The following is a 24,325-nucleotide window of genomic DNA, read 5'->3' on the forward strand; positions in this document are numbered from 1 at the left end:
AAAATATTGATGGCGTTGTCAATATCTTCTTCCCCTTGGATATCCATGTTGATGTCCAACTGCTCCTCCAGATACGCCTTGAAGATTCGTATATCAGCACCACGAGCGAGTATACGATCGCGTACAGGCTTCCTTGACGGCGTAGCAAACACTTCAGCCAGTAGGGGAGTGTGATCCGAAGAAAGTTCGTGGAGCGTTCGGACTTGTATCCTATTGTTATTAATGCCATTGGTTACAAAAAAAATCTATTGCTGATGGTGTAATTTGGGGGTTGTATAATAGAAGGTAGGCTCTCCCGTTGCAACAATTTGGTACCTGCTATTCGCTATGACTTCTTGCAGCAGTTTGCCTCTGGAGTAGGCACTTGGGTTTCCACTCCTGGGGCCCCACCATGCATGTTTGGCATTGTAGTCACCTCCAGCAATGAATTTGTTTCCCAGCTCGGCGAACAGGGATTCAAAACCCGTCCTGGTCCAGGGTTCATTTTGTGGGAGATACACTGCCGCAATTTCCACGAGTCCCACCGATGTTAGTAGATTCACTCTCGCTATTTGTCTGTCCATAGTAGTGATAGAAGGCTGGGGAGTGTAGCTTAATGTGGAGCGTACAATGACTGAGGCGCCACCTTTGGCGTTACCACTGGGATGGAAGGTGTGGATGGAAGAATATCCTGGCAGAAATATACGCTGTCCTTCTTTCAAGTGTGTTTCTGTGGAAAGCATTACATCTATATTATGTGCACTGAGGAATAGGCGGAGCTCTTCAGAGCCCTTAGCTAGTCCCCGTGCGTTCCACAATCCGATTTTTATAGTGGGTTGCATCATTTTGACATGCGGGAAATCAGAACCTGGACCAGTTCTCGAAATGCATTGTTTGCCTCCAAGGTTTCTTGGACCAACTTAAATAATTGGTCCATTCTTGAGTTGATCTCCCTTATGGAGTTCTCCAGTGCCTGGAATTTATTGTCATGGCGGCACGTTTGGTTCTCGTTGGGTATGTTTCATAGTGCTTGGCCCAGGTTGAGTCCCGGTTGGGGCGAGCTACGTCAGCGTAGGATAATGTTGCTGCTAACAATCTTAGCAGGGATGAAACTCCGTGAGATGTCCTGGCTGTGTTTCGATCGCGAAATGTTGCTAGAGGCTGGGAGCCTTGGCTTTGGTCTAAGCATTCTGCTTTTTTCTGCCCTGACTGGACATTTCTTGTCTGTAGAAGCATGATCACCCCCACAGTTGATGCACAAATAATTGTCACTGGAGCATAGTGCGGAGCCAGTCGCATGCGAGCCAGCGCACTTGCCACAAATAGGCTCTTGAAAGCAGTAGCTTTTGGAATGACCGAACATATGACATTTCATGCATTGCAAAACTTCGTTTCTGCGAGAAGCGCGCTCAACAGAAATCCTATACTTGCCAAGTTTGTTTAGTTTTAAGGCCTCTGACGCTTGTGGTCCTTGCTTTAAGTTGACGAAAAATAGATTTTGGCGTGTCTTGAAATTAGTCGTCGCTTCATCATCTTCTGCGTTAATTTCAATATTGCGCCAATCTGCCTTTCTTGGACAGTAAATATTGAGGGCTTCAAAACCAAGTTGTTCCAATGCGGTTTTGATATTGGTTGTGGGCACGCTGGCATTGATTCCTTTCATGACAACCCTATAAGGCTTGTCTTCCTTAAGTTGGTGGTGCCAGTACTGACAATTAAGCGTTTTTAATTGCTTAACCGTCGTTCGAAAGGCATCAGAGTTGGCCGTATATATTCTCGACACACCGAACTTTGAGGTGCGAATACTATAATTGTTGGCACCAACGCTTGAGTCCAATGCCATCTCCATACTTATGAGGTTATCAACATTAGGCACGCATATAGCCGGAGGCTTAGCGAGCGTTTTTTGGGGTTGCCCAATATCATTTCCATCCACATTTGTTTCTTGCTCGTCATCAGAGCCAATTTCGGACAAGTCCAACTGCATTACATTGCTAGCTTCTTCGTCCAGAGCTGCAAAGCGATTACTGCTCAGTGCCGCTGCCTTAGAGGTGGATGCCGAATAATCAAGTGCATCCCTTGGACTTTTAGTAGCCTTCAGCTTAGTTTTGGCCATATTTTTGGGTGGACTTGACGAGACTTTTAGCTTCTTGGTAGTATGCTGCTGGGATTGAAACGAACATTTTTTCTTACGAGTCATTGTTGAGAAAAGGTCGTTAAACGGTGTGTTGGCAGACGATGTAGCCAAAGCCAAAACATTGGGGCACACAGTAGAAGCCACAGTATAAGTGGCAGTGGATATCAAACTATTTTGAGATACAGATATCGTGCAGGTCACGCTTGTATTTAGTTGTTACCATCGATTAGTTGTTACCATCGATGAAGTTTTTGAAGCTGCCAATTCGCTATGGTAATCAGTGTAAATTTGGGTGCGTAAGGATCCTGGGCTTACGCCAGCGATTCTTCTCATCTCTTCCAGTTTAGCTTGCCTATTGCTAGGCAACGACTGCGACGATGAGAGTCTATCCATGATTACAATTGTTCTTATTTACAGAAAATAAGTCAATGTAAACAACACCAGATTGATTGGCGAAACTGTACCAACCTCTCGCTAGCGCAAAGCGCAGGGCGAGAGCTAAACGCTTGTGCTTAAATAAATTGCGTTTGAGTTGTTGATAGTAATATCCCAAGAAGTTAACAGCTGATCGTCAGGTGTTTTGGCAGTGGACCGACAGCAAGCAGCTGCGGTCCAATATGTGAAAAATTGTCACTTTTAATTAAATCACTGCAGGATTCGCTTTATACGTTTGCGTCTGCCTTCTTTATTTAACCTTTAAGGTTTTTGCCACTAATGTGGGCTTGTCCATAAGCTTTTGTATAGAAAACACTAAGTGCACTTGAAACGCGTCTGACACATGCAGAAGTACGAGATCGAATGCGTTTTAAATTTGATAATATAATATCGGCCTGTAAATTAAAAATAAATCCATTTATTTTGATCATTTCTATCGGAATTGTTCAGCACACACATGCACTAACATAAATAATATATGTAAAACATTGACATTACAAATTTCTATATAGAAAACGAGCTCTAACTGTTTATTTGAAAATACCCGGAATAACTTTAATTTATTAAGAGGCCTGTCAAACCCCATAAAGTAAATATATTCTTGATCAGCAAGACAAACTGGGTCCATACTATGCCCGTCTATCAGCATATCAAATTAATAATAAGTATGGGGCTGCGATTGCTTCATAGATAATGCATTCAAGAGATAACTTAGATATTTGAAGTAAAAAAAAACAGTTATTTTTTCAATTCTTTTCTATTTCCATTTCACCTTCCCCCTTCGCGACATAAGCCGCATACACAAAAATGTATCTTGTGTATACCGTTTAATTTTAACGGATTGAAAAATTCGGATTTTCGAATTTATCGGCGGCATAATCGAATATGAACTTGCTCAGCATTTAAAATACAATGCATAGATTTTCACTATTTTATCTCTTGCCAATTTACCGAATACACGAATAAATTTTCCAAATTTTAGCTTCCTAGCCTTCGTTACCCCCAATCATAATCGTATTTACCCGCCACCAGTCAATTCTCCTATTTCCAAATCAATTCGCTTAAATTTTTAGGGAAAAAAAAAAATTTTCCATTCCCCTCAAATTAAAAAAAAACATTTTACAACTCAAAAAAAAAATTGAAAAATCTGAAATAAATTATACATAGGCATTGTATATTCACATTTCAATTTCCAATATAAACAGCGTCGCTACTGACGCTACAGTGAACAGGAGCTATGACGCATTAGCTGTTTTGTGTGTATGTGTTTGTAGATGCGTTGTGTTTACTGCGATGTCTTAGTATGTTTATAAGAGTGGGATTCGCCCCAACTTTAACGCGCTTTCTTGTTTAGGCATGTGATATCAATGATGAATAAGGAGTTCGAACTGACATGGAAATCAGTCACTCAATAAATAAGTACAATTTTAAACCCATTTTCAGTTACGCAGTTAAATATTATTCCCAAAATATTAAAAAGTGTCAAATAAACTTCTTCGCTGCGTATAAACTTAACATCATACTGAAAAAGGTTGTAAGTTGATATGAATATCAAATTGTTTGAGTTGTTAACTATCTCTGCTGCTGTGCAGTATAAATTAATAAACTAGATTGAGAGCAGTCGACGAAACAAAAACAAGACCACACAAAAAGAAATTAAAAATGAAACAAGCTTTCAGCGGTGACTGACACGTACACAGCAAGTAGCTGCAATTAAAATTTTAGTGCTCACTGAGGGGGTAAACGTGAATTGCACCGTCAGGATATTGTAGGCGTAACATTGGTGACTACGTCCGTTTTCGAATGCTCAAGTATCAGCACAAACACACGCCGTCAGCTAAACACACAGAAACACACACGGACACACTTGCTGAAACCTCTTCCGCTGTTCCAAATCGAAAGCGACATCCTGCTGTGGTCATATATAAATTGTGTTGCATACTTTTATACCACACTGGGCGCGTCTTCATGAGCCTGCACTATGGGGAACATTTCAATTTTTCGAATATAAAATAATAACCTAAAAACCGAATAAGATATTTTGGTCTTGTTTTTTACATTAGTCATCTAAGATCAATAGGAAACCGTGCCTTTTTTAATTTTTTAGGGTATGTAAGTTCGTTGTTTTTCATGCGATCCGGACGAAAACTTACAAGTATTGTTTAATTATCCTATTAATACTTTGTCAAAAACATTTCATATCAAACAACTATGTCATATAGCTCCCATAGGAACAACTGATTAAAATACATGTTCTTGTATGAACAACTTTTTTGTTTCTTGAGATATCCGTACCAAACGCTTCTGACATATTGGCCAAAAAAAAGATTCAAAAATCAAGATCAAACTTTAACACCTGGTCACCTGGTACGGACTATTGTGTTAAAATTATTTTTTTTTAAATTTAGAAATTGATTATCTATATTTATTGACTACAATACATTTAAATACATAAAAATAAAGTTTTACTTTAAAAAATACTAATAATAATACTATTTTGATCAAATTCAGTCACTAAAATACAAAGTTAGCTGGATTTTCTCTGCAAAAATGTAAATTGCGCAGGTTTTGCGGATTTGTGCACATTGAGACTAAGACCCTTAAAGCACAATTAAAAGCTCTACGACATGCAGTTGGACGCACATTAATTGGGCTTTATTGACGCTTTGTATGTCTACGCAAAGTTGATATTTTTTCCAAAAAATTACGTTTAAAAGTACAGATACAAAATATTACTACTACAAACACATAGTACAAGCCCGTACAATAAATATCCCTGAAAAATGTTGTATTAAAAATGTTTTAAGTTGTTACAATATCAATTCGAATATTAGCTGCTAAAATTTCGACATTAACAGCTTACTTAACAGTTGTAAGGGTTAACAGTGGTCGGTTATAGAAACTTTTTTGGTATGCAGCTTTACAGTTTGAAGAATTCTAAAGATGATAGCAAAAAAAAAAAACAAATTTCAAGACTTTGAAAAAATGACTATCTGAAAAATGGAAATGTTCCCCATAGTGGCCTGTGCTTGTACCTGCTAGTATGTAACACCATTTTGTGTTCGTATGCACGTATGTATGTGTGTTATCGGCCAGCTTCCACATTTGAAAAGAGCCTAATGATGCGTGTGTGTATGCTATAGTTTTACCCAACTGTTTGGCAGCCAACTTTTTGACACACATACAAAGACAGATTTTTTGAATATGTCAACAAACGTTCCGTACAATAGCGGCTAGCCAGAGTCTCGAAGCTAAGCTTAAACCTAGCCCACATTTTAGCTCTTTTAGCCTTTAAGCAGGAAACTTAATCGTTTTTATTAAAATTGCACTTAAAGTATTATTAGATAATTTAAATTTGCTCAAATATAAAATTTTTATGTTGAATAAAATCAGTACTCAAAACATAAAAAGTATTAAAGACACAAAAAATTTTTCTGAGTGCCACATTTTACTAAAAAAAAAAAAAAACTATACACGAATGTATTAAAGTTGGGCGCAGCTAACTTTGACAAGGACATCACAGCAAGCACGCACACGCGCTTAAAAAACAAGTGGACGCATCAAAGTTGGGAGCAACCAACTTTTATATACACTTTGACAAAGCATAGCAGCAAACACGCACGCACGTACAAACACATACACACAAACAGCCAACGTGTTACGCGTCACAGCTCGTTTTCGCTGTAGCGTCAGCAGCGACGCCTGCGTCGGCAGCTACGTTTGTATGGCGCGTCAGCAAGCGCACCCCGCTGTCAATATTGAAAATTAAAATATGAATAATTCCTAAGTTATTTATCCGAATGTTCTGATTTTAGAATTTTAAATATTTTTTAATTGCTTAAAACAACAACTTAGAGAACAACTTCATGATACCCTTTTTTAAAATTTCGATATAGCCATGACCGTCTGTCCTCCCGTCCGTCTGGATATATGAGCAACTGTTTCTCATCAACTAATAGAGCTAGAGCAATGTCGGTGCTCCTATACCCAAAACAAATCGCTTTTACTTTTTTGTTTTTATTTCCTCCCCGGCAGCGTCGCTGCTGACTGACGCTTTAGCTGTTTTTATACACTTTGACATTTTGGTAAAAAATGGAAAAAGGGTATTATGAAGTTGCTCGAGGTATGTACGGGGAAGGGGTGGGGACCCATAAGTTTATATATTCTTGATCGTCGACGAGCTGAGTCGATTATGCTGTCCGTTGTCCGGTCTGTCATGATGTGGTGTGCCTTCAGCAACTATAGAGAGCAACAATTTGGTATGTCGTGTCCTATATCAGGCATCGCTTGTTATTTTATTGTTGTTTCACGTTTGACATTTTTGTAAAAAATGGAAAGGTATTTTGAAGTTGTCAAATGTATGTAACGGAGAGGAGGCGTGGCGCTAAGTATTATTTCTTGATCGTCGACGAGCTGAGTCGATATAGCAATGCTGTCTGTCCGTCTGTCGGTCTGTCCGTCGTCCGTCCGTCTGTATGAGTGCGTGGTTTTCAGCTATGAGCTGGCAACAATTGGTTGTAGGTGCTCCTATATCCAGGACACTACGCTGTTATTTTATTTTTTTTATTCCTCCCCCTCCCCGCAATCGAAATATATATATTAAGGCCGTACAAATCTTTAAAAAGATGAATAATCACAAATTAAATAATATTTCTGAGCGATGATACCAATTTTTAGAACGATCGGTAACTACAAATTATTACATTTTTCATATAGACAGCGGGGTAAGAGCAGCAGGCAAGCGTCGTATGTGTTTCAAGTGTATCAGCTCTTGTTTTTAAAGATATATAATTATTTTCCTTTCTCTAAACGTGAAATTACTAAATACATTTCTGCCTGCTCAGACTTGATACCTAGTCAAAGTGTTTTAAATGTTGGTGGCGCCCAACTTTAACCTGTCCACTTGTTTATTTCCTCCCCCCTCCCCGCAAATCGAAAAAAACTATATAATCTATATATACAGGTATTATGGTTGCCATTAAATTTATTGCTTAAGTAATTAATGCAATTTTTACAATTGATAGAATACAATACCAAGGATCTGAGATCTCAAATATAAAATTGGCTTTCCTAGTAAGCTTATTCCAATTCTATCTTAACGATCAATCTCACCAAATACAATATCCAAAGAACCAACGATTGCTACAATATCAGCTAGATAATGTGCAGGTGCCATTTTGGACATTAGTGCTAGATGTGCATAGGAAGCAGGGCGTATTTTGCAGCGATAGGGGCGTGAGCTACCATCTGAGACCAAGAATATGCCAAACTCGCCCTTGGGGGACTCCACGGCTGCATAGGTCTGTCCAGGTGGCACCGCCACACCTTGTGAATAGTACTTGAAGTGGTGTATGAGATCTTCCATGCCAGTTTTCATCTTCGCTCGCCGTGGTGGCGTTATCTTCCGATCATCCACCCTCACCTGACCAGGTGGCATGCAGGACAAGCACTGTTGCATAATATTAATGGATTCGCGCATCTCGCGCATGCGAACCAGATATCGATCGTAGCAATCGCCATTGGACCCAACAACCACATCGAATTTCATGTCACCGTATGCATCATAGGGCTGCTGCTTGCGGAGATCCCACTTGACACCTGTGGCACGCAACACTGGTCCGGTACAGCCGCAGTTAAGTGCATCGTGGGCAGTGATGCGCCCAATGCCAATGTTCCGCATGCGAAAAATGCGATTGTCTGTGACCACATCCTCCACCTCGTCCAGACGATCGGCGAACTGGTTAAGATATTTGTACAAATCATCAGAGAAGCCTATGGGCATGTCCAGAGAAACGCCACCTGGTCGTATATACGCCGCATGCAGTCGTGCCCCCGATAGACGCTCTGAAAACTCGTACTGCTTCTCACGCTCCTCGAAAAGCCAGAAGAGCGGCGTTATGGCGCCACAGTCAAGCACCATTGAGCTTATGGCCATAGTATGATTTGTCAGCCGCATCAGCTCTGCGCATAAGGTACGTATGTACTTGGCACGAGGCGGCACTTCGATGTTAAGTAACTTCTCCACAGCCAAGGCGTAAGCCTGCTCGTTAACCATGCAGGATACATAGTCTAGACGATCCATGTATGGTAAAGCCTGTAGATATGTTTTGTACTCAATGAGCTTCTCGGTGCCGCGATGTAGCAGACCGATGTGGGGATCGGCCGACAGCACCGTTTCACTGTCCAACTCAAGTATCATGCGCAGCACGCCGTGTGCCGCTGGATGGGCGGGTCCAAAGTTGATGAACTTGGTGCGGAATGTGCGATCGGTGGGCACGCGATCCATGCCGTTCGGATTAGGGCGCTGCTTCCACTCATCTCCCATCGGGTACATGACCTTAGCTTCATATTGCTTCAAGTACTCTGGATCTGGATACCAGTAGTGTGTGTCGCGTGCCTCATATGGTGGACCACGTGGGTACAGCTCATCCCACTGCTGATCACAGTTGTTCTGCATATTATATGCCTGTTCCTCCTGGCACTCGATACTACCGGCTATGGGACATTTAAGATCAGCTTGCTTCATTATAATATAGTTTGCATACCTTCATTGCGAGCTGAAAAATAGCGCGTATCTATCCATTTGGCAAAAGTGTGTCGTTGGAACGGCACCTTTAAACTGTACGCGCTCAAATTCAAATACTTTTTATTGAAATTATTACGATAGTTGCGAAAGCGATTGATTTCGGTTGGAGTAAAAAGCTTCTCGGCTAACTGGCGAACTTTTTGCATACGTGATGACATTCTTTCATAAAATCGAGAGTTAAATATGTAACAAATTAAATATATTGGGATAGTGAAACTGTCTTTAGCTCTGAAGTTTTCACCTTCGCCTACTCAGTCCATTAATATAATATAAAAAACAACAATAGAAACTTTTTTTATGCCTAAGCGCACCCCGCAGGGTACTCGTTTATCCAGACAGACAGATAGACGAGCATGGCTAATTCGAATCAATTTGTCTTCCTGATCCAAAAGAAAAAATGCTCAACCAATTTTTATAAAAAACAAGTGGACAAATTAAAGTTGGGCGCTTTTAAATACACTTTGACTAGGGCATCGCAGCAAACACGATGCTACAAAACACATAACACAAACAGCTAAGCGTCACAGCTGTCTTTTCGCTCGTGCGTCAGCAGCGACGGCGCCGCGCGTCGGCAGCGGTCGGTTTATATGGCGCGTCAGCACGTGCACCCGCTGTCTATATTGAAAATGTAAATAATTCCTAATATTTATCCGATCGTTCTGATCGTTTCACAATCGAAATGACAGGGCAATTTTGTGATTTATTTCAGATTTTTAAAATTTTTTACTGTTTTATATAGTTTTTTTTTTCGATTTTCCTGGTAGAACAGTCGAGACAGTCGGATATGGCTACATCGACTAAGTTTATCTTGCTGATCTCTTATAGCTGCTGAGGAACGCCTAACGCTCTGTTATATGAAATTAACAGCTTATCTCTTGTAATTTAATCTCTAGGCGTCCATTTCTGCTTTAAAAAATAAGTGATTTTGTAATCAATTTCGTGCACAGCGACACAGTGCGAAACACTTCCCTTCAAAAGGTTTTACAGTCTAGCGACATTCTTTTTAAACGTGAAATGTATGTATATTTTACGGTTGGTGAACCTCTGATTCAAACAAGCTGTCTTTATTTATGTTTTACAGATCTTTGATGATCACTATCACTTTGCCCATCACAAGGTGTCGAAGCGTTCACTAACACCCGCCTCACATCATCAGACGCATCTAGACTTGGATGATCGCGTTCACTGGGCTAAGCAGCAGCGAGCGAAATCACGTTCCAAGCGTGACTTTATACGCATGCGTCCATCGCGCACTTCATCGCGTGCCACTTCGTTAGTGGATGCGGTACCATTTAACGATCCAAAATGGCCACAAATGTGGTATCTGGTGAGTACAAATCATTATATAATTGAATTGAAAATATGATTAATTCATTTTATAGAATCGGGGAGGTGGGCTGGACATGAATGTGATACCTGCCTGGAAGCAGGGCATAACAGGCAAAGGCGTAGTAGTCACCATACTAGATGATGGACTGGAATCGGATCATCCAGATATTGAAGAGAACTATGTAAGTGCGAGTAAGCAAATTGATATTACAATTTATTTGAATGCTTTTAACAACAGGATCCAAAAGCATCGTACGACGTGAACAGCCACGACGATAACCCGATGCCGCATTACGATATGACGGACTCTAATCGTCATGGTACACGATGTGCGGGCGAAGTGGCTGCAACGGCCAACAACACATTCTGTGCTGTGGGCATTGCGTATGGGGCAAGTGTGGGCGGTGTACGGATGCTAGATGGTGATGTGACTGATGCTGTGGAGGCGCGTTCGCTCTCGCTCAATCCGCAGCACATCGATATCTACAGCGCATCGTGGGGACCCGACGACGACGGCAAAACAGTTGACGGACCCGGTGAGCTGGCGTCTCGTGCGTTTATCGAGGGCACGACAAAGGGACGGGGTGGCAAGGGTAGCATTTTTATCTGGGCATCGGGTAATGGAGGTCGTGAAATGGACAATTGCAATTGCGATGGATACACGAATTCGATATGGACGTTGTCCATATCGAGCGCCACTGAGGAGGGTCATGTGCCCTGGTACTCGGAGAAATGCAGCTCCACGCTGGCCACCACCTACAGCAGCGGCGGGCAGAGCGAGAAGCAGGTGGTCACCACAGATTTGCATCATTCATGCACCGTATCGCATACGGGCACCTCAGCCTCGGCACCGCTCGCCGCAGGCATTGCAGCTCTAGTGCTGCAGTCGAACCAGAATCTCACCTGGCGCGATCTGCAGCACATTGTGGTGCGCACCGCCAAGCCGGCCAATCTCAAGGATTCCAGCTGGTCGCGCAACGGTGTGGGCCGACGTGTGAGTCACTCCTTTGGCTATGGTCTCATGGACGCTGCCGAAATGGTGCGCGTCGCCCGCACCTGGAAAACGGTACCCGAGCAACAGCGCTGTGAAATAAATGCTCCACATGTGGATAAGTAAGTGGGCCATAAGTTTCATTAAACTAATCTAGTGTCTTATCCTTTTCCCTTTTCATTTATAGAGTCATTCCGCCGCGCACTCACATTACGCTGCAACTGTCCGTCAATCATTGCCTCTCCGTTAATTATCTAGAGCATGTGCAGGCGAAGATAACGCTCACCTCTCAGCGTCGCGGAGATATTCAGCTCTACCTAAAATCACCGGCAAATACCAAAGTAACGTTACTTACATCCCGGTAAGTTCACATAAAGCTTAACTTTATATGTATATATATATGTATATGTATATGTATATGTATATGTATATGTATATGTATATGTATATGTATATGTATATGTATATGTATATGTATATGTATATGTATATGTATATGTATATGTATATGTATATGTATATGTATATTGCAAATCAAAGCTCAAGCATGTGCAGCTGATAAAAAACAAACAAAACACATATATGTACAAACATATGCTCATATATATACATACATATATATGGTACGTCTATAGAAAAGGAAATTTGTTTTGAATTGCAGCTAAATTATTGTTAGATCGATCGAAAAGCGAAAGTGGGCGACACCAACAACAAATGGACAACAAATAATTGGACGCTCAAGTGCCCAGGGCAACGTCATGTGTTGTTATTGTATATTGTATTATATATAATGTTATATGCTATATGTATATGTTACTGTATATGTATAATGTATATGATTATGTATATGTTATGTATATGTTATGTTATTATTTGTTATGTATTGTTATGTATATGTATATGCATATGTATATGTATATGTATATGTATATGTATATACGATACATATATAAAACAGAAATGTTCAGGGACTTAAGTTTTAAAAAAAGTTTGAAAAACATTTTTTTTTAAAACGTAATTTATAATTTGGACGAGGTTAAGTTAGGAGTGTTTGGAAGGATTGATCAGTTAAGCCAGATGTCATCCATTATGTTACTGGATACAATTTTTAAACAATTGTTTGACCTCGATTAACCCATTTAACATACTTTTCGAAAAGCTCCTATAAATTGCTGATCTACTTTACAATGATCGGTGCGAAAACTCTTCTTTTTCCCTAGCTTAGAAAAATATATGTCGACTCCGACTCATTCGATAAGTTTAGAACCGCCAGTATCAGCCAGTAGAATCGCGCATCAGGTGTGGCATGGCAACGATTTTGATAACTATTTTGTATGCATTCTACACACCTACCACCTACATATATTGAAAGAGGAATAGTGTAGATTTCTTTTGACTGTTATGCGATAAATTATCTTTATAGATCTTTAGAGCACTTTAAGTTTTGTTTCATAATAATTATATTTATTGATCTCAGAATTGTGCCGGAAATAGCAAAAAAGTAGTGCCTGGTAATAGACAATTTTGTACATTTCTCATATTTATATATTATTATGTACTGCCCACAGTGTTCATGACAATTCACGCTCGGGCTTCAATCAATGGCCCTTCATGTCTGTGCACACCTGGGGCGAATCACCGCATGGAAATTGGCAGTTGGAAATACACAACGAGGGTCGTTACATGGGTAAGTGGTCAACATATTTTTAATGTATACTTGAAGCAACCAACAATAAATTTCAACTATTTAATTTACATTTAACACGCTGCGCCTTTGTGGAATATCGACTAATCGACTAACATTCACCTCAATGTACATAAACTCACCCACAATTGTTACTAACCCCCACAAACATTTAACTTATCGCGATTAAGGACACGCCTTATTGCGCGAGTGGTCGCTGATATTTTATGGCACCACACTTAGCATAGATCCTAATGATCCGGTTTCGATTCCGCGTTCTAGCAGTGCCGAGGCAACCACGCCATATTCAAGCAGCGGCGGCAGTACGAGCACCAGCAGCTTGCATCAAATATATTCGCCGCAATATCCGCGCATATCGCCAAATAATTTTGCCAATACACCGGCGGGCGGCGCTAAACTGCCACTAGGCAAGTCGCCACTCAACAAATCAAGTTTAGTTACCAACAATCCGCTATTGCAGTCACCTGCTAAGCAAGGCTACCAACAGATCTCAGCCACCTATGGTGTTATACTGGGCAAGGGAAATAGCAGTAATAGCAGCAATAGGTCGAATAACAAAGGCAACAACAATAAGACAGAAAAAGCCAACAAATCTAGCGAAAATATTAATAAAAAGGCTAAGGAAAGAAAAGAACAAGCTGCACAAAGCGCTACAGGCAGCAGCTTCCTCACAGCGAACAACAACAATAGCAGCAAAAACAAATACTATCGCATATCGCAGCAGCAAGGTGGCAAGTTAAACAAATTGCAATCACCACGACCCAAAACCACCTCTAGTGAGAAAATCTATGAGGACAAGACGCGCAAGCTAATTGGCAATATTGTCAACAATCGGAGCAACAATTCAGCTGGTCATCGTCTGCCTGTCAAGGCTGCCAAGCAAGTAAAGGAGAGCATCGCAGACTCACGCATACCTAAGCTGTTTGAGCACTATGAGAAGATCCAAGCCATATTTCCCGAACTAGAGCCCTACGAGAGCAGTAGTCAGTCCAGAGCCAAGTCCACGAGCACTCAGCAAGCAGCACGTAAGCTAGGCAAGCAATTCGAGGTGGAACTGTTTGTACCCACCTCGACCAATAGCAACAGCAAGCAAGGCAATACTAAAAAATCGCCCTCAGCACCACCGCCACCATCGCAGTCACTACCCCCAGTGATGCCCGCTGGCGGCAGCAGTTTCCTACCTGATCAGCGAATACTCAAAAAGCAACAGCTACTGATGGCTGCCGCAGGTGTTCTGACGCCCAACGAGGATGCGGGCGAAAAAGAGAATGAACAGAAGCGGACTAATGGTAGCCACAAATTTGCGATTTTAATGGTTTTTAATTTTTATTGCCAAACAAAATTCCAGAGGCTCTATGATACTGCCGTTAGAGACACAATTTCAATTGAATAAGAAACGAATCAGTAGAATGAATGCTCTTTCGATTTGATGCTGACTCTCACTGCTCATTAATTGAAATTCAGTGCCGGCTGTAGTTGTAGCACCGTAAAGTCCGATGTATTTTTCCTTATCGTTCTGTTCTGTCAATTTTATATTCATGTAACAAAAAATAATCAAAGTAAAGAGTGCAAATGTGAGCTAATTTGTATTTTTTTCTGACAGTATTTCAAAAAGCAAAATAACTTTTTAACACACTTTGACCAAGGAATCGCAGCAAGTACACTCCCACACAAGCATGCACATACTCACTTAGCAGCTGTCCCTGCTCTCTACCAGGCATTTTATAGAAGTTTAAAGCAACCTTAAACCAACCAAAGATTAACTTCGAGATAATTTAGAGGATTCAGAATCTTCCTTTGATGGCATTTGTTAGTAATGGTAACTAAATACGATTTGGTTTGAGAGATTTCTGGCTGAAATCTCCAGAAATTCCTGTGCACCCCGATATATAATAAAAATGAAAATTTGAATAGATCCAAAGTTATTTATTCGTTCGAAATCGCTTTTAATTTTGTTTTTATTGCTTTATCGTGCGTTCGACCACTTGTACAAGTTTTAGAACGATCGGATACATAACATAGGAAATATTTCCATTTCAATTTTCAATTTAGACAGCGGGGTGCACGTGTTGACGCGCCATACAAACGTCGCTGCCGACGCAGGCGCCGGCGACACTGTTGACGATACAGCGACCAGCTGTGACGCGTCCGCTGTTTTGTGTGTATGTGTTAATGAGTGCATGCGTGTCAAAGTGTATATAGTCCCTAGTCAAAGTGTATCTAAAAGTTGGTGGCGCCCCACTTTAATTTGTCCACTTGTTTACTGTTTACTTTCTTATATTTTTGAGCGTGTGCGTGTAACTTGTAGCTTGTAAAAGTTGCCTCAGCTTGAAAATTGGTTTCGCTTTTATCACATTATTTTTTTTATTTACTTCATTCGGCAGATTTATGGGCGTGCTGCATACATGCATTAAAACATTTACAAATATGCATATATATATATATAGATATGTCTATCAAATGCTATCATTTTCCGTTGAATTTTTCCACATTCTCTTTAAGTTTCGTTTCTTCTTCATTTAGCCTCGCAATACGAATACGTACTGGAGATTAATTAGATTTTGTTTTTTGCAGCGCAAATTACACAATGGGATATGATATTATATGGCACTGAGACACCTGCCCAGCCCGATGACCATCCCCAAGCAAACCAGCAAGGCCAGTTCAGCTTGTACGGCAATGAAATGGCCCATAATGATATCGAACACGATTCCAGCGGTCAATGGCGCAATATGCAACAAGTAAGTTGGTTTTTAACAAATTAAATTGTTTTCTCTATTAATATTCCCATGCTTATAGAGAAACTATTATGAATTATATGCATATACAGAAATTAACCGCTCACTTAAGTTTATTTGTTTTAGTTTTGTTTTGGCCGGGCGTTTATTTGAATCTTTGTTTTTGCAGTGCTTTGCAAGCGGCTTGCCAGAGAGCGAAGGCGACAGCGAGGACGAGGACATTAGCAGTGTCCATGTCCGTTTGCGTCTACGCCAAAATGGCAGCTCAACATCACATGCTTGCATGTGGCTCGCTTGAACATCCGATATCTCGTTTTCATATTTAGACAATTTGTAATTCACATCATAGACTGAACACTTTGTCGGCAACACTTTGTAAACATTTGAGGTCTGTGCGTACGTAGCTTCACATTTTGAATAACTGTTCGGCATGCCTTCACTTCAGTTTAATGCACACACAGCAATACTTACTTGAATGGGCTCAGCAGACCTTGCACTGCTGTGAACATTTTCTGTGTGGCAATCATACATCTTATACTACTTAAACTTACAACATACAGACTATTTGAGCTTGACTTGCTCCCTGCATCTTAATTGAATTTTGGCACTCATTTTTTTTGTCAGCCTATTTAAAATATAGCCAAGCAAGCTGTATGCCAAGCTTGGCTGGTGTTGGCCTTTGGCAGTCACTCCCCTAACAAACTATTTAGCATGCACAGTTTGAGAACCATTTGCATCCTCTTTCCTTTCTATCTATCTTTGGTTTTTTCAAGTGCACTCTTGCCAGAGAGAATGTGACCTCAGTCCAACATCGACTATACACTGGTCAGCCTCAACTTTTTGGCATCTATTGTCGCTTTAAGAGCTCTGCCAAAATGTTGTGTTCCTTTTCCACTTTGTTTTTGGCAGGCTTAGTTGCATGTGACTTCATGTTTGTGTGTTTGGCCTAGCTGTAATAAACTAAAAGTGCAGTGACCTTCGTTTTTATATGTATGCTTTTAACGTCGCGTTGCTGGCAACAAACTTTTACCATATGTAACAAACATTTTTTTCCTTTAGTTATTGTTGCTTTTGTTATTTCTCCTCGACGCTGCCAACATGCAAGCTCATCGCATATATGTAGGGTAAAAGTACAGTGGGATCAAAAGAGACTTTCTTAAATAGGCATACATACATACATGTAATTACATGTATGTGTGGCTAGAAACTTTTTGGTTAGGATAACTATAAATGAACACATGCTAGCATAACAGTCTAAATATATATTAGTACATTAGTGTGTGTTTCTCTGCTCGTACTAAGAACGCTTTAAATGCCAGACAGCACGACCAAATGCAATTCCTTTACAACCGATCCGAGCCGAAATGCAGGCAAGCAAAAGTCATGAACAAAATACTACTAGAAGAGCAAAATGGTAGTGGTGAAATACACTCGTTACCCAGTCTAAAAATAGAAATGGGCGACACTTTAGAAATAACTAAGTTGTAAAAGAGTTTGGTCTCATTTATTTTACGTTTGAAATATAATTAATAGGCCTAGATTAGAGACAATTTTGTACAGGCTTTGTTATATATTATATATGTACATAGAAGTTGGCGAATGTTTCGGCTTTTTCTCAATTAATACTTTACAGGCATTCTAGCTACTTGTATGCTATTATTAAATGCAATAAATACTTAATATGTATAGCTTAATATTTATTCCTAATATTTATTTTGACATTTGATTCTTTGCTAAAAAAAAAAAAACTGTTAATCCATCGTATTTTTTCGATTTTATTTTCAGGTAGGCGAAGTGGGCATGTCACAGGATCGCAGCAATGCTGCAGCTTGCCTTAAGTGGAGTGATCAGAAATGTTTAGGTTTGTCCTATATTTTTCTACTCATAATACACATCTTCTATCTAAACTTTAATACTGCCATCACCAACAACCACAACAAGAACAACAACAATGGCAACAACAACATAAGCATTAGATAATTCAACTAGAATGAAAACAACAAGGATAACTGTAAAAATTCAATTCCTAACATTTTAATTGAATGTTTGAATAACGTACAAGCGATAAGAAGATAAACAAAAGCATTTCATGCTTTTTTAAGCATCTTTTCTAAGCTGACAACAAATATTGAATAGTAGAAATTTAAGCCCAAAAATATCAATAATAAAACGAAAAACCATTAATATGGTAGAAAACAACAGCAACATACAAAAACAAAAAAATTATAATCATGAACACTACAAGTCCAAAAAAATATATATATACATACATATATGTATGTATATACTATAAGCAATTTATAGTTACATTTATACATACATATAGTTATATACAGATATGTATGTTTATACACTAACACTTATGCAAAATATACTTGCATACAACATATGTAATTCTAGACGCGGCAAGGGTATTTTGTAAGGAATACTATTTACTCACAAAGAATTTTCTGTCTGATTTACGCACAGCACAAATATTTAGTTAAATTTTAACATTTGTTAGTTATAAGCGGTTAGTTGAATTTGTTTAACAAAACAAAAAAACGTTGTTTTTATTTTGTTGTAACCTTTACGTTATCATTTGCATTTTGTTCTCGAATGTTTCGTTTAAGTTTTTCTGACTGTGCCAAAGTCGTTTTGCAATTTTTAAATGAATTGACCCTTGATAAGTTCCTTGGATGTACTTGCATAAAGTTAAAGTTTTGAATGCATTGAGTAATCATAGTAAGCAGTTTCTGTTTCAATTTCCAACGTTTCTGCTCTGCATTTCAGATATGGCCAGACCAGCCAAATAGCTACATACATTTTAATCAGCACAGATTTCTTCCATATGTTAATGTATAACTTATTACCAGATTGCCGCAATAAAAATATACATATATACATATGTATATGTATAATCATAGTACATTTGTATGTTCTTCACACAACAGTTTTAGAGTTCATAGTAAAAGACTGTTTCTAAAGATTCTGAAATTTACCCTTACATCCTAATTAAAATGACAACAAATTAAATGCGTAGCAAGGCATCATATACCTATACTAAAGGCATAAAAGCTATTCATAATATGAACTTTTTATAGCAAATAACAGAAATAATAATTAGCTATTAAGATGAGATAGAATGAGTGCGAATTCCAGCAACAAAATAAAGTCAAAAATATATATACATACATATGCATATATATAGGGTGTACGGTACATGTAATATAAGCAGCAATAAAATAATAAAAACAATAGGATAAAAAAGCATGAAAAAAAAACAAGTTATGCGAAAAGTTCCTGCAGTTTTTAAAAAAGTTGCATATAACAAAAACACTTGATAAAGTCAATATTAAGCAAAGAAAACAATATTAGATAAATTCTTCAAGAAACATAGCATAGAATGTATGTATGTATATGTGACTAATTTGAAAATGTCGCGCACAGATAAAGAAAATCGAAGTAAGTAACCAACTTCTAGTCATCAGTTTTTGTGCGTGTTATTTTAAAAAGCCAACAGTAATGCTTGAAATAAAACATCAATGTTGTGTACAAATAATAATATACAAATTTATTTCCATATCAGTAAAATGGAGTGTTTGATTCTTTTACAAGCATACATATCTTTGTTACTAAATATTTGTTTCAAAATCATTATGTGAAGAATTATTTTTTTTGATGAAATGTAAACACAAATGAAATATCGATCGACAGTGCAATAACTATTTTTAAATCCTCCTTTTAAGCAAACAAACGTTTTTTTATGCGGTGCAAGCCTTTAATAAAATTTCCTTTGTCATATATGTATATATTATACATATACATTCATACACATATACCTAATAAAAACATTTTATATTTTTGAATTTTCTGTTTGTTGTTGTACATAGTACGCATATATAGACAACATGAAATAAAAGATTCTGGAATTTTATTAAATATCCTATAGTCCTGAATAAAACTAAACGACCTTTAAATTAATACCAACATCAAAATTTTTCTTATAACTCCAGGGTCTCGAATTGTCTGTATACAACAGCTTAATAACGATTAACACTGAAATTGTTTAAAAAGATAAGTAAAAATAGGTTTTATTTAAAAAAAAAACCTCGCTTTTGTCTTTTTATAGTTTTTACAACTTTTAGTGCTGGCTTCGGTACTTATAACGTGTCTTTAAATCCTTAGTTCTCAGCTAAATAAAGAATAAAGCCAAATTAATATATTCATAATATATAAAAACCAATTACAAACAAATAAAGTGCTACTAGAGTGGCAATTCGAAATAAAATGTAATAAAACTATATTTGTTCATGCAATTGATGAAGCAAACAACTTTTAAGATGTAAAAACAAACTGAAGAGAAAACACAGCAACAGAAAAATTTTGTAATTGTAGCGTATTAGGTATGATTATTATGATAAAAACGCTTATGAAAATCAATTTTTTTATGTATGTTTTGTGTATATAAATTTAATATCTATCAATATATAACTATACCTACGGAAAAGTAAATTAATAAATGCATTGAAAACGAATAAAACCAATTGGAGTTTAAGTGAAACTGAAACTTTATTTAGTTGAAGTATTTTCTATCAGCAAGTGATCCGTGGTTAAAAAATACATTTTAGGGACGGTAACAAATGATCAAAGCCTTTTCTACTAAAAATGCTATTATGTATAAATACAAGGTGAGTTTCGCAAAAACAATTTTTGGAATTTGTAGGTAACATTATTGTTTTTTTCTTTTTGCAAGTGGGATAAAAGCATTTTGCAGTAGAGCCAAAATATTAATGGTTGCAATTCTGTGGCTTTCTGATGATTAACAAATTATTTAGTTTGTAGTTTGTAACTCCTATTAATACAATTAAAACCGCATACATTCTTATTGACGTCACCTGATCTACCGCTTTCCGACACTGGTTATGGGTGTATACCTTCTAAGTTTCAAATAAAAAAATTATTTTTTACTCTGAGCACTTTTTGTTTTACGAGCATGTTTTTTTGGACTACTGTGCTTGTATTAATTTTATAAATATGTTTTTGTTTGATTAAATTAGTATTAGTATAATAAAATAAAATCGGAAGAATTTTATTGTTGCCTATGTTTTTGTCAAAAACTTTTTGTAACAAATCTGTATTGTTTAACCTACTTTACTAAATATTTTAAAATTATGAATACTTTTCTTATTACTAAACAAACAAAATCGATGGTTACAATCATTCAATCAAATTGGCTGGAGGTACGAATTGGTTACAACTCAAGGCAACCAATCCTGACATGAGTGTGTCAATCTAACGATATTCTTTAACTTACCTTTTCACAGAATGCCAGAAACAGAGTTACTTCTACAATCATCTTTGCTACGACGAGTGTCCTGAGCATAGTTACCCAAACGAAAACGCCAATTCTGAGGTCTTAGGACAGAGTGAATTTGAAACCGATGCAACTGTTCACAGTTCTTCTCCAAGTTCGAGCAGAGTGTTGCATGGTAACACTCAAAGCGATTCAAGCGATCCACTGCAAGCAGTAGACCGTCGACGTCACGCAAATTTCAATCCACCTATGGTCCTCTCACTGCGTCACAATCGGATCTGCGTCAACTGCGACAAGAGCTGTCTGAGCTGCCAGGGCCCTCAGCCGTCGCAGTGTATCACATGCTACCCAGGCAACCAACTGCGTATGCTGGCTCAGACCAATGAAACCTACTGCTATGCGTATGTTGTGCGTAGTACCGTTATGGATGTGTCCAGTAGCGGAATGGATGAGCGGAACAGCATATCCCCGCCATGGTACATGCGATGGCTGCCAGCGCTGTTGATACTTGCTGCAACTGTGTTAATGGTAAGCTTGGGCGTAGCCGGCACTATAATTTACGGTCAACGTACGGCTAAACAAAAGATTTACACACGAGTGGCACTTATGACCGAAGACGACAGCGATCATGACACTGATGAGAGGGAAGTGCTTACACCGCGCTTCGATGCCCCGCCAAGTAATTATGTCGTGTATCACGATGAGTTGCCTGATGGTGGCAATAGTTCAGAAATAGAGCCAATCGGATTGCTTCCTGATGAAAAGAGCAAACAGCCAATTAGTGATTTAATCCATTGCAATTAGTTTCATCTCAGCATTTATTATACAAATTCAATTAGATTAGCCCAAGTCAACAACGGTTTATTTATAATATGCATTTAAATTATTCAAATTTATAACTGTTAATCTTTACAAAAGAAAAAAACATGTATTAAGCAAACACGAATCAAATAAATCTACATTTATAAATAACAATAACGCATTAAAGTTTGGGCGCAGCCTAATTTTTGGTGCACTATAACTCACAAACACATATCACAGCTTACGCATTAGCGTAAGCACAGCTTACACATTAGCAGCGACTCTGCCTTCTGCGTTGACAGCAACGTTTCCATGGCATCTTCTTTTATATACAATATATATTGTAAAAGAGTTTATCCTGATTGATAGATGTCAGGTGATTGCTGAACACCAAAAGCCATTAGATCTTGCGAGGTGAAATTTTCACCAAAACTATCAGAAATCTCTAATTAAAATATTAAAATTCCTGCGAGAAAACTCGCGAAATCAGAATTTTACACTCATTAACAAGTGGACAGGTTATGTTGGTGCTTAAATACACTTTGACTAGGGTATCGCAGTAAACACACGCATGACCTCATGAACACATACACACAAAACATCTAACGCGTCACAGCTCGTTTTCGCTAAAGCGTCAGCAGCGACGCAGCCGCTGCGTCGGCAGCGACGTTTGTATGGCGGAGTCAAGACGCACCGCTGTCTATATTGAAATGAAATTGATAATTGTTTTATCCGATCGTTTTGAAATTGAATCGGTCGAAAAATGACTAGGCAATTTTTTGATTTATTTCAGAGTTTTTAAAGATTTTTGTACTGCTTTATATATTTTTTTAATTGCGGGGGAGGAAATAAAAAAAATAAAATAAAAGCGAGTGGCAGTCTCTAACAGCCAGCGAATTGAAGGCTCCTTTGCTGTTCTGTCCTGCTTTATGATTTTTCACATTTGTTGTAAGCCAACTAACAGTTGCCCACGAGCTACATACATATGTACAAAGGGGTCTGTCACGCCTCCTTCTCCCTGTTATATACATTTGAGCAACTTCATAATACCCTCTTTCCATTTTTTACAAAAATGTCAAAGTGTATAAAAATGGAGAATTGGAAGAATGAGCGTATTGTAGCGTGGTGTTTCCAGGCTGACATCATTCGTACTAGTTATTAGATCTGGGAAACTATCGAGGTATCGAATTTTTACCTTTCTGAGGCACCATCGATAGTTTTTTGTCGCAATCGATGGTGCTGTGAAAAATTATTAATGATGACATACTTCTATTTTTGCAAAGAAATTCATGATTGATAATATTTAATTTAATGTTCTTTGTCAAACAAATAATTTGAACTTTATCTTTTTTATCGCACACTCCCATAAGTTGTCTTATTTTGTACACTTGAATTTGTTTTTTTCTTTTTGTTAGAGGTTGATTCCATAAGTTTCTAGTTATGTTAGGTAAAAATTCTTTGTACATCACACTGAAGTCATAAGTTTGATCACTAATATGTTAAGTTATACTTTTATATCATTAAATATTTAAAATATTTCATATATTTTTAATTTTTTTTAAAGTGCCGTACAAAAAAACGATACTTTCGATAGTATCGAATCTTTGCTCTCAAAACATCGAAAATATCGAATGTGCCACTATCGATAGTTTCCCAGCTCTACTAGTTATAGTAGAGGTAGATAAATTACTTGATAGACTCTATTCCTTCATGGACTCAAAGCTATAGTAGTCTGCAGTCAGACAACGCGATTCTCTACTAGAGCACCATAAACTTTGTCTTGTCCGTATTAACTGCTGGTTCTACTTAAGCTGACTCTTTTTTTGAATAGCTCCAAAGGCTGCAGTAGCATCACGATTGATTTGGCCAAAGATATCAATACTATCAGTGTAGCCAAGGAGTTGGACAAATCTGATCGTCGGAATCGTGCCATTCCGATGCACACCAGCCTTCCTTATAATACTCTCCATTAGAATATTAATGAACATACAAGACAGCGAGTTACCTTGTCTGAGACCACACTTTATATAAAACGTTAGAACACATCCCTTGTTTGTTGTGAAACGTCATCGACGTGCAACCTTCGCAACACATAGCCATGTCCGAATCTTAGCTGCAACTAGATAATGGTCGGAGTCTGGGACCCCGACAGCATCGCACATCGATTTCGTTAGATGAATGCCTTGCACAACATGATCGATTTGATTTCAGGAAAGAGCCAAGATGCCTTAGCGATTTCTGAAGTGATTTCTGTGGCATCCCTGAATTTTTGATGGATGATGTACGAAATGTTGCATGAATTCACACAGATTTCAATTATGTTGAAAT

At 38.3% G+C, this 24,325-nt stretch overlaps 2 protein-coding genes across 4 annotated transcripts in view; one reads left to right on the top strand and one right to left on the bottom strand.

Annotated features, from left to right (window-relative positions):
* The window catches only part of LOC108602846 (furin-like protease 1, isoforms 1/1-X/2), a 66,675-nt gene extending 44,609 nt beyond the window's left edge, over window positions 1-22,066 (top strand). The window contains exons 2-10 of one of the 3 annotated variants that reach the window (XM_033294806.1): window positions 10,219-10,464; window positions 10,520-10,648; window positions 10,705-11,579; window positions 11,645-11,818; window positions 13,026-13,144; window positions 13,333-14,451; window positions 15,737-15,903; window positions 17,686-17,761; window positions 21,207-22,066. In XM_033294806.1, coding sequence (XP_033150697.1) covers window positions 10,219-10,464; window positions 10,520-10,648; window positions 10,705-11,579; window positions 11,645-11,818; window positions 13,026-13,144; window positions 13,333-14,451; window positions 15,737-15,903; window positions 17,686-17,761; window positions 21,207-22,000 — 3,699 coding nt within the window. In that variant the 3' untranslated portion in view covers window positions 22,001-22,066. Of the gene's footprint in view, window positions 1-10,218; window positions 10,465-10,519; window positions 10,649-10,704; window positions 11,580-11,644; window positions 11,819-13,025; window positions 13,145-13,332; window positions 14,452-15,736; window positions 15,904-17,685; window positions 17,762-18,672; window positions 19,577-21,206 lie in introns of those variants that run through there. The other 2 variants (XM_033294807.1, XM_033294808.1) reach the window with 2 other exon arrangements.
* On the bottom strand, window positions 7,518-9,353 carry LOC108602847 (NADH-quinone oxidoreductase subunit D). Its single transcript, XM_017991116.1, has 2 exons — window positions 9,097-9,353; window positions 7,518-9,046 (listed from the first exon to the last, which is right to left on the bottom strand). The coding sequence occupies exons 1-2, from the start codon at window positions 9,293-9,295 to the stop codon at window positions 7,647-7,649; spliced, it is 1,599 nt and encodes a 532-aa protein (XP_017846605.1). The 5' UTR covers window positions 9,296-9,353; the 3' UTR covers window positions 7,518-7,646.
* Window positions 22,067-24,325: the final 2,259 nt, after the last annotated feature.

Source organism: Drosophila busckii, unplaced genomic scaffold, assembly GCF_011750605.1.
Source record: "Drosophila busckii strain San Diego stock center, stock number 13000-0081.31 unplaced genomic scaffold, ASM1175060v1 hic_scaffold_35, whole genome shotgun sequence".
Lineage (NCBI taxonomy): Eukaryota > Metazoa > Arthropoda > Insecta > Diptera > Drosophilidae > Drosophila > Drosophila busckii.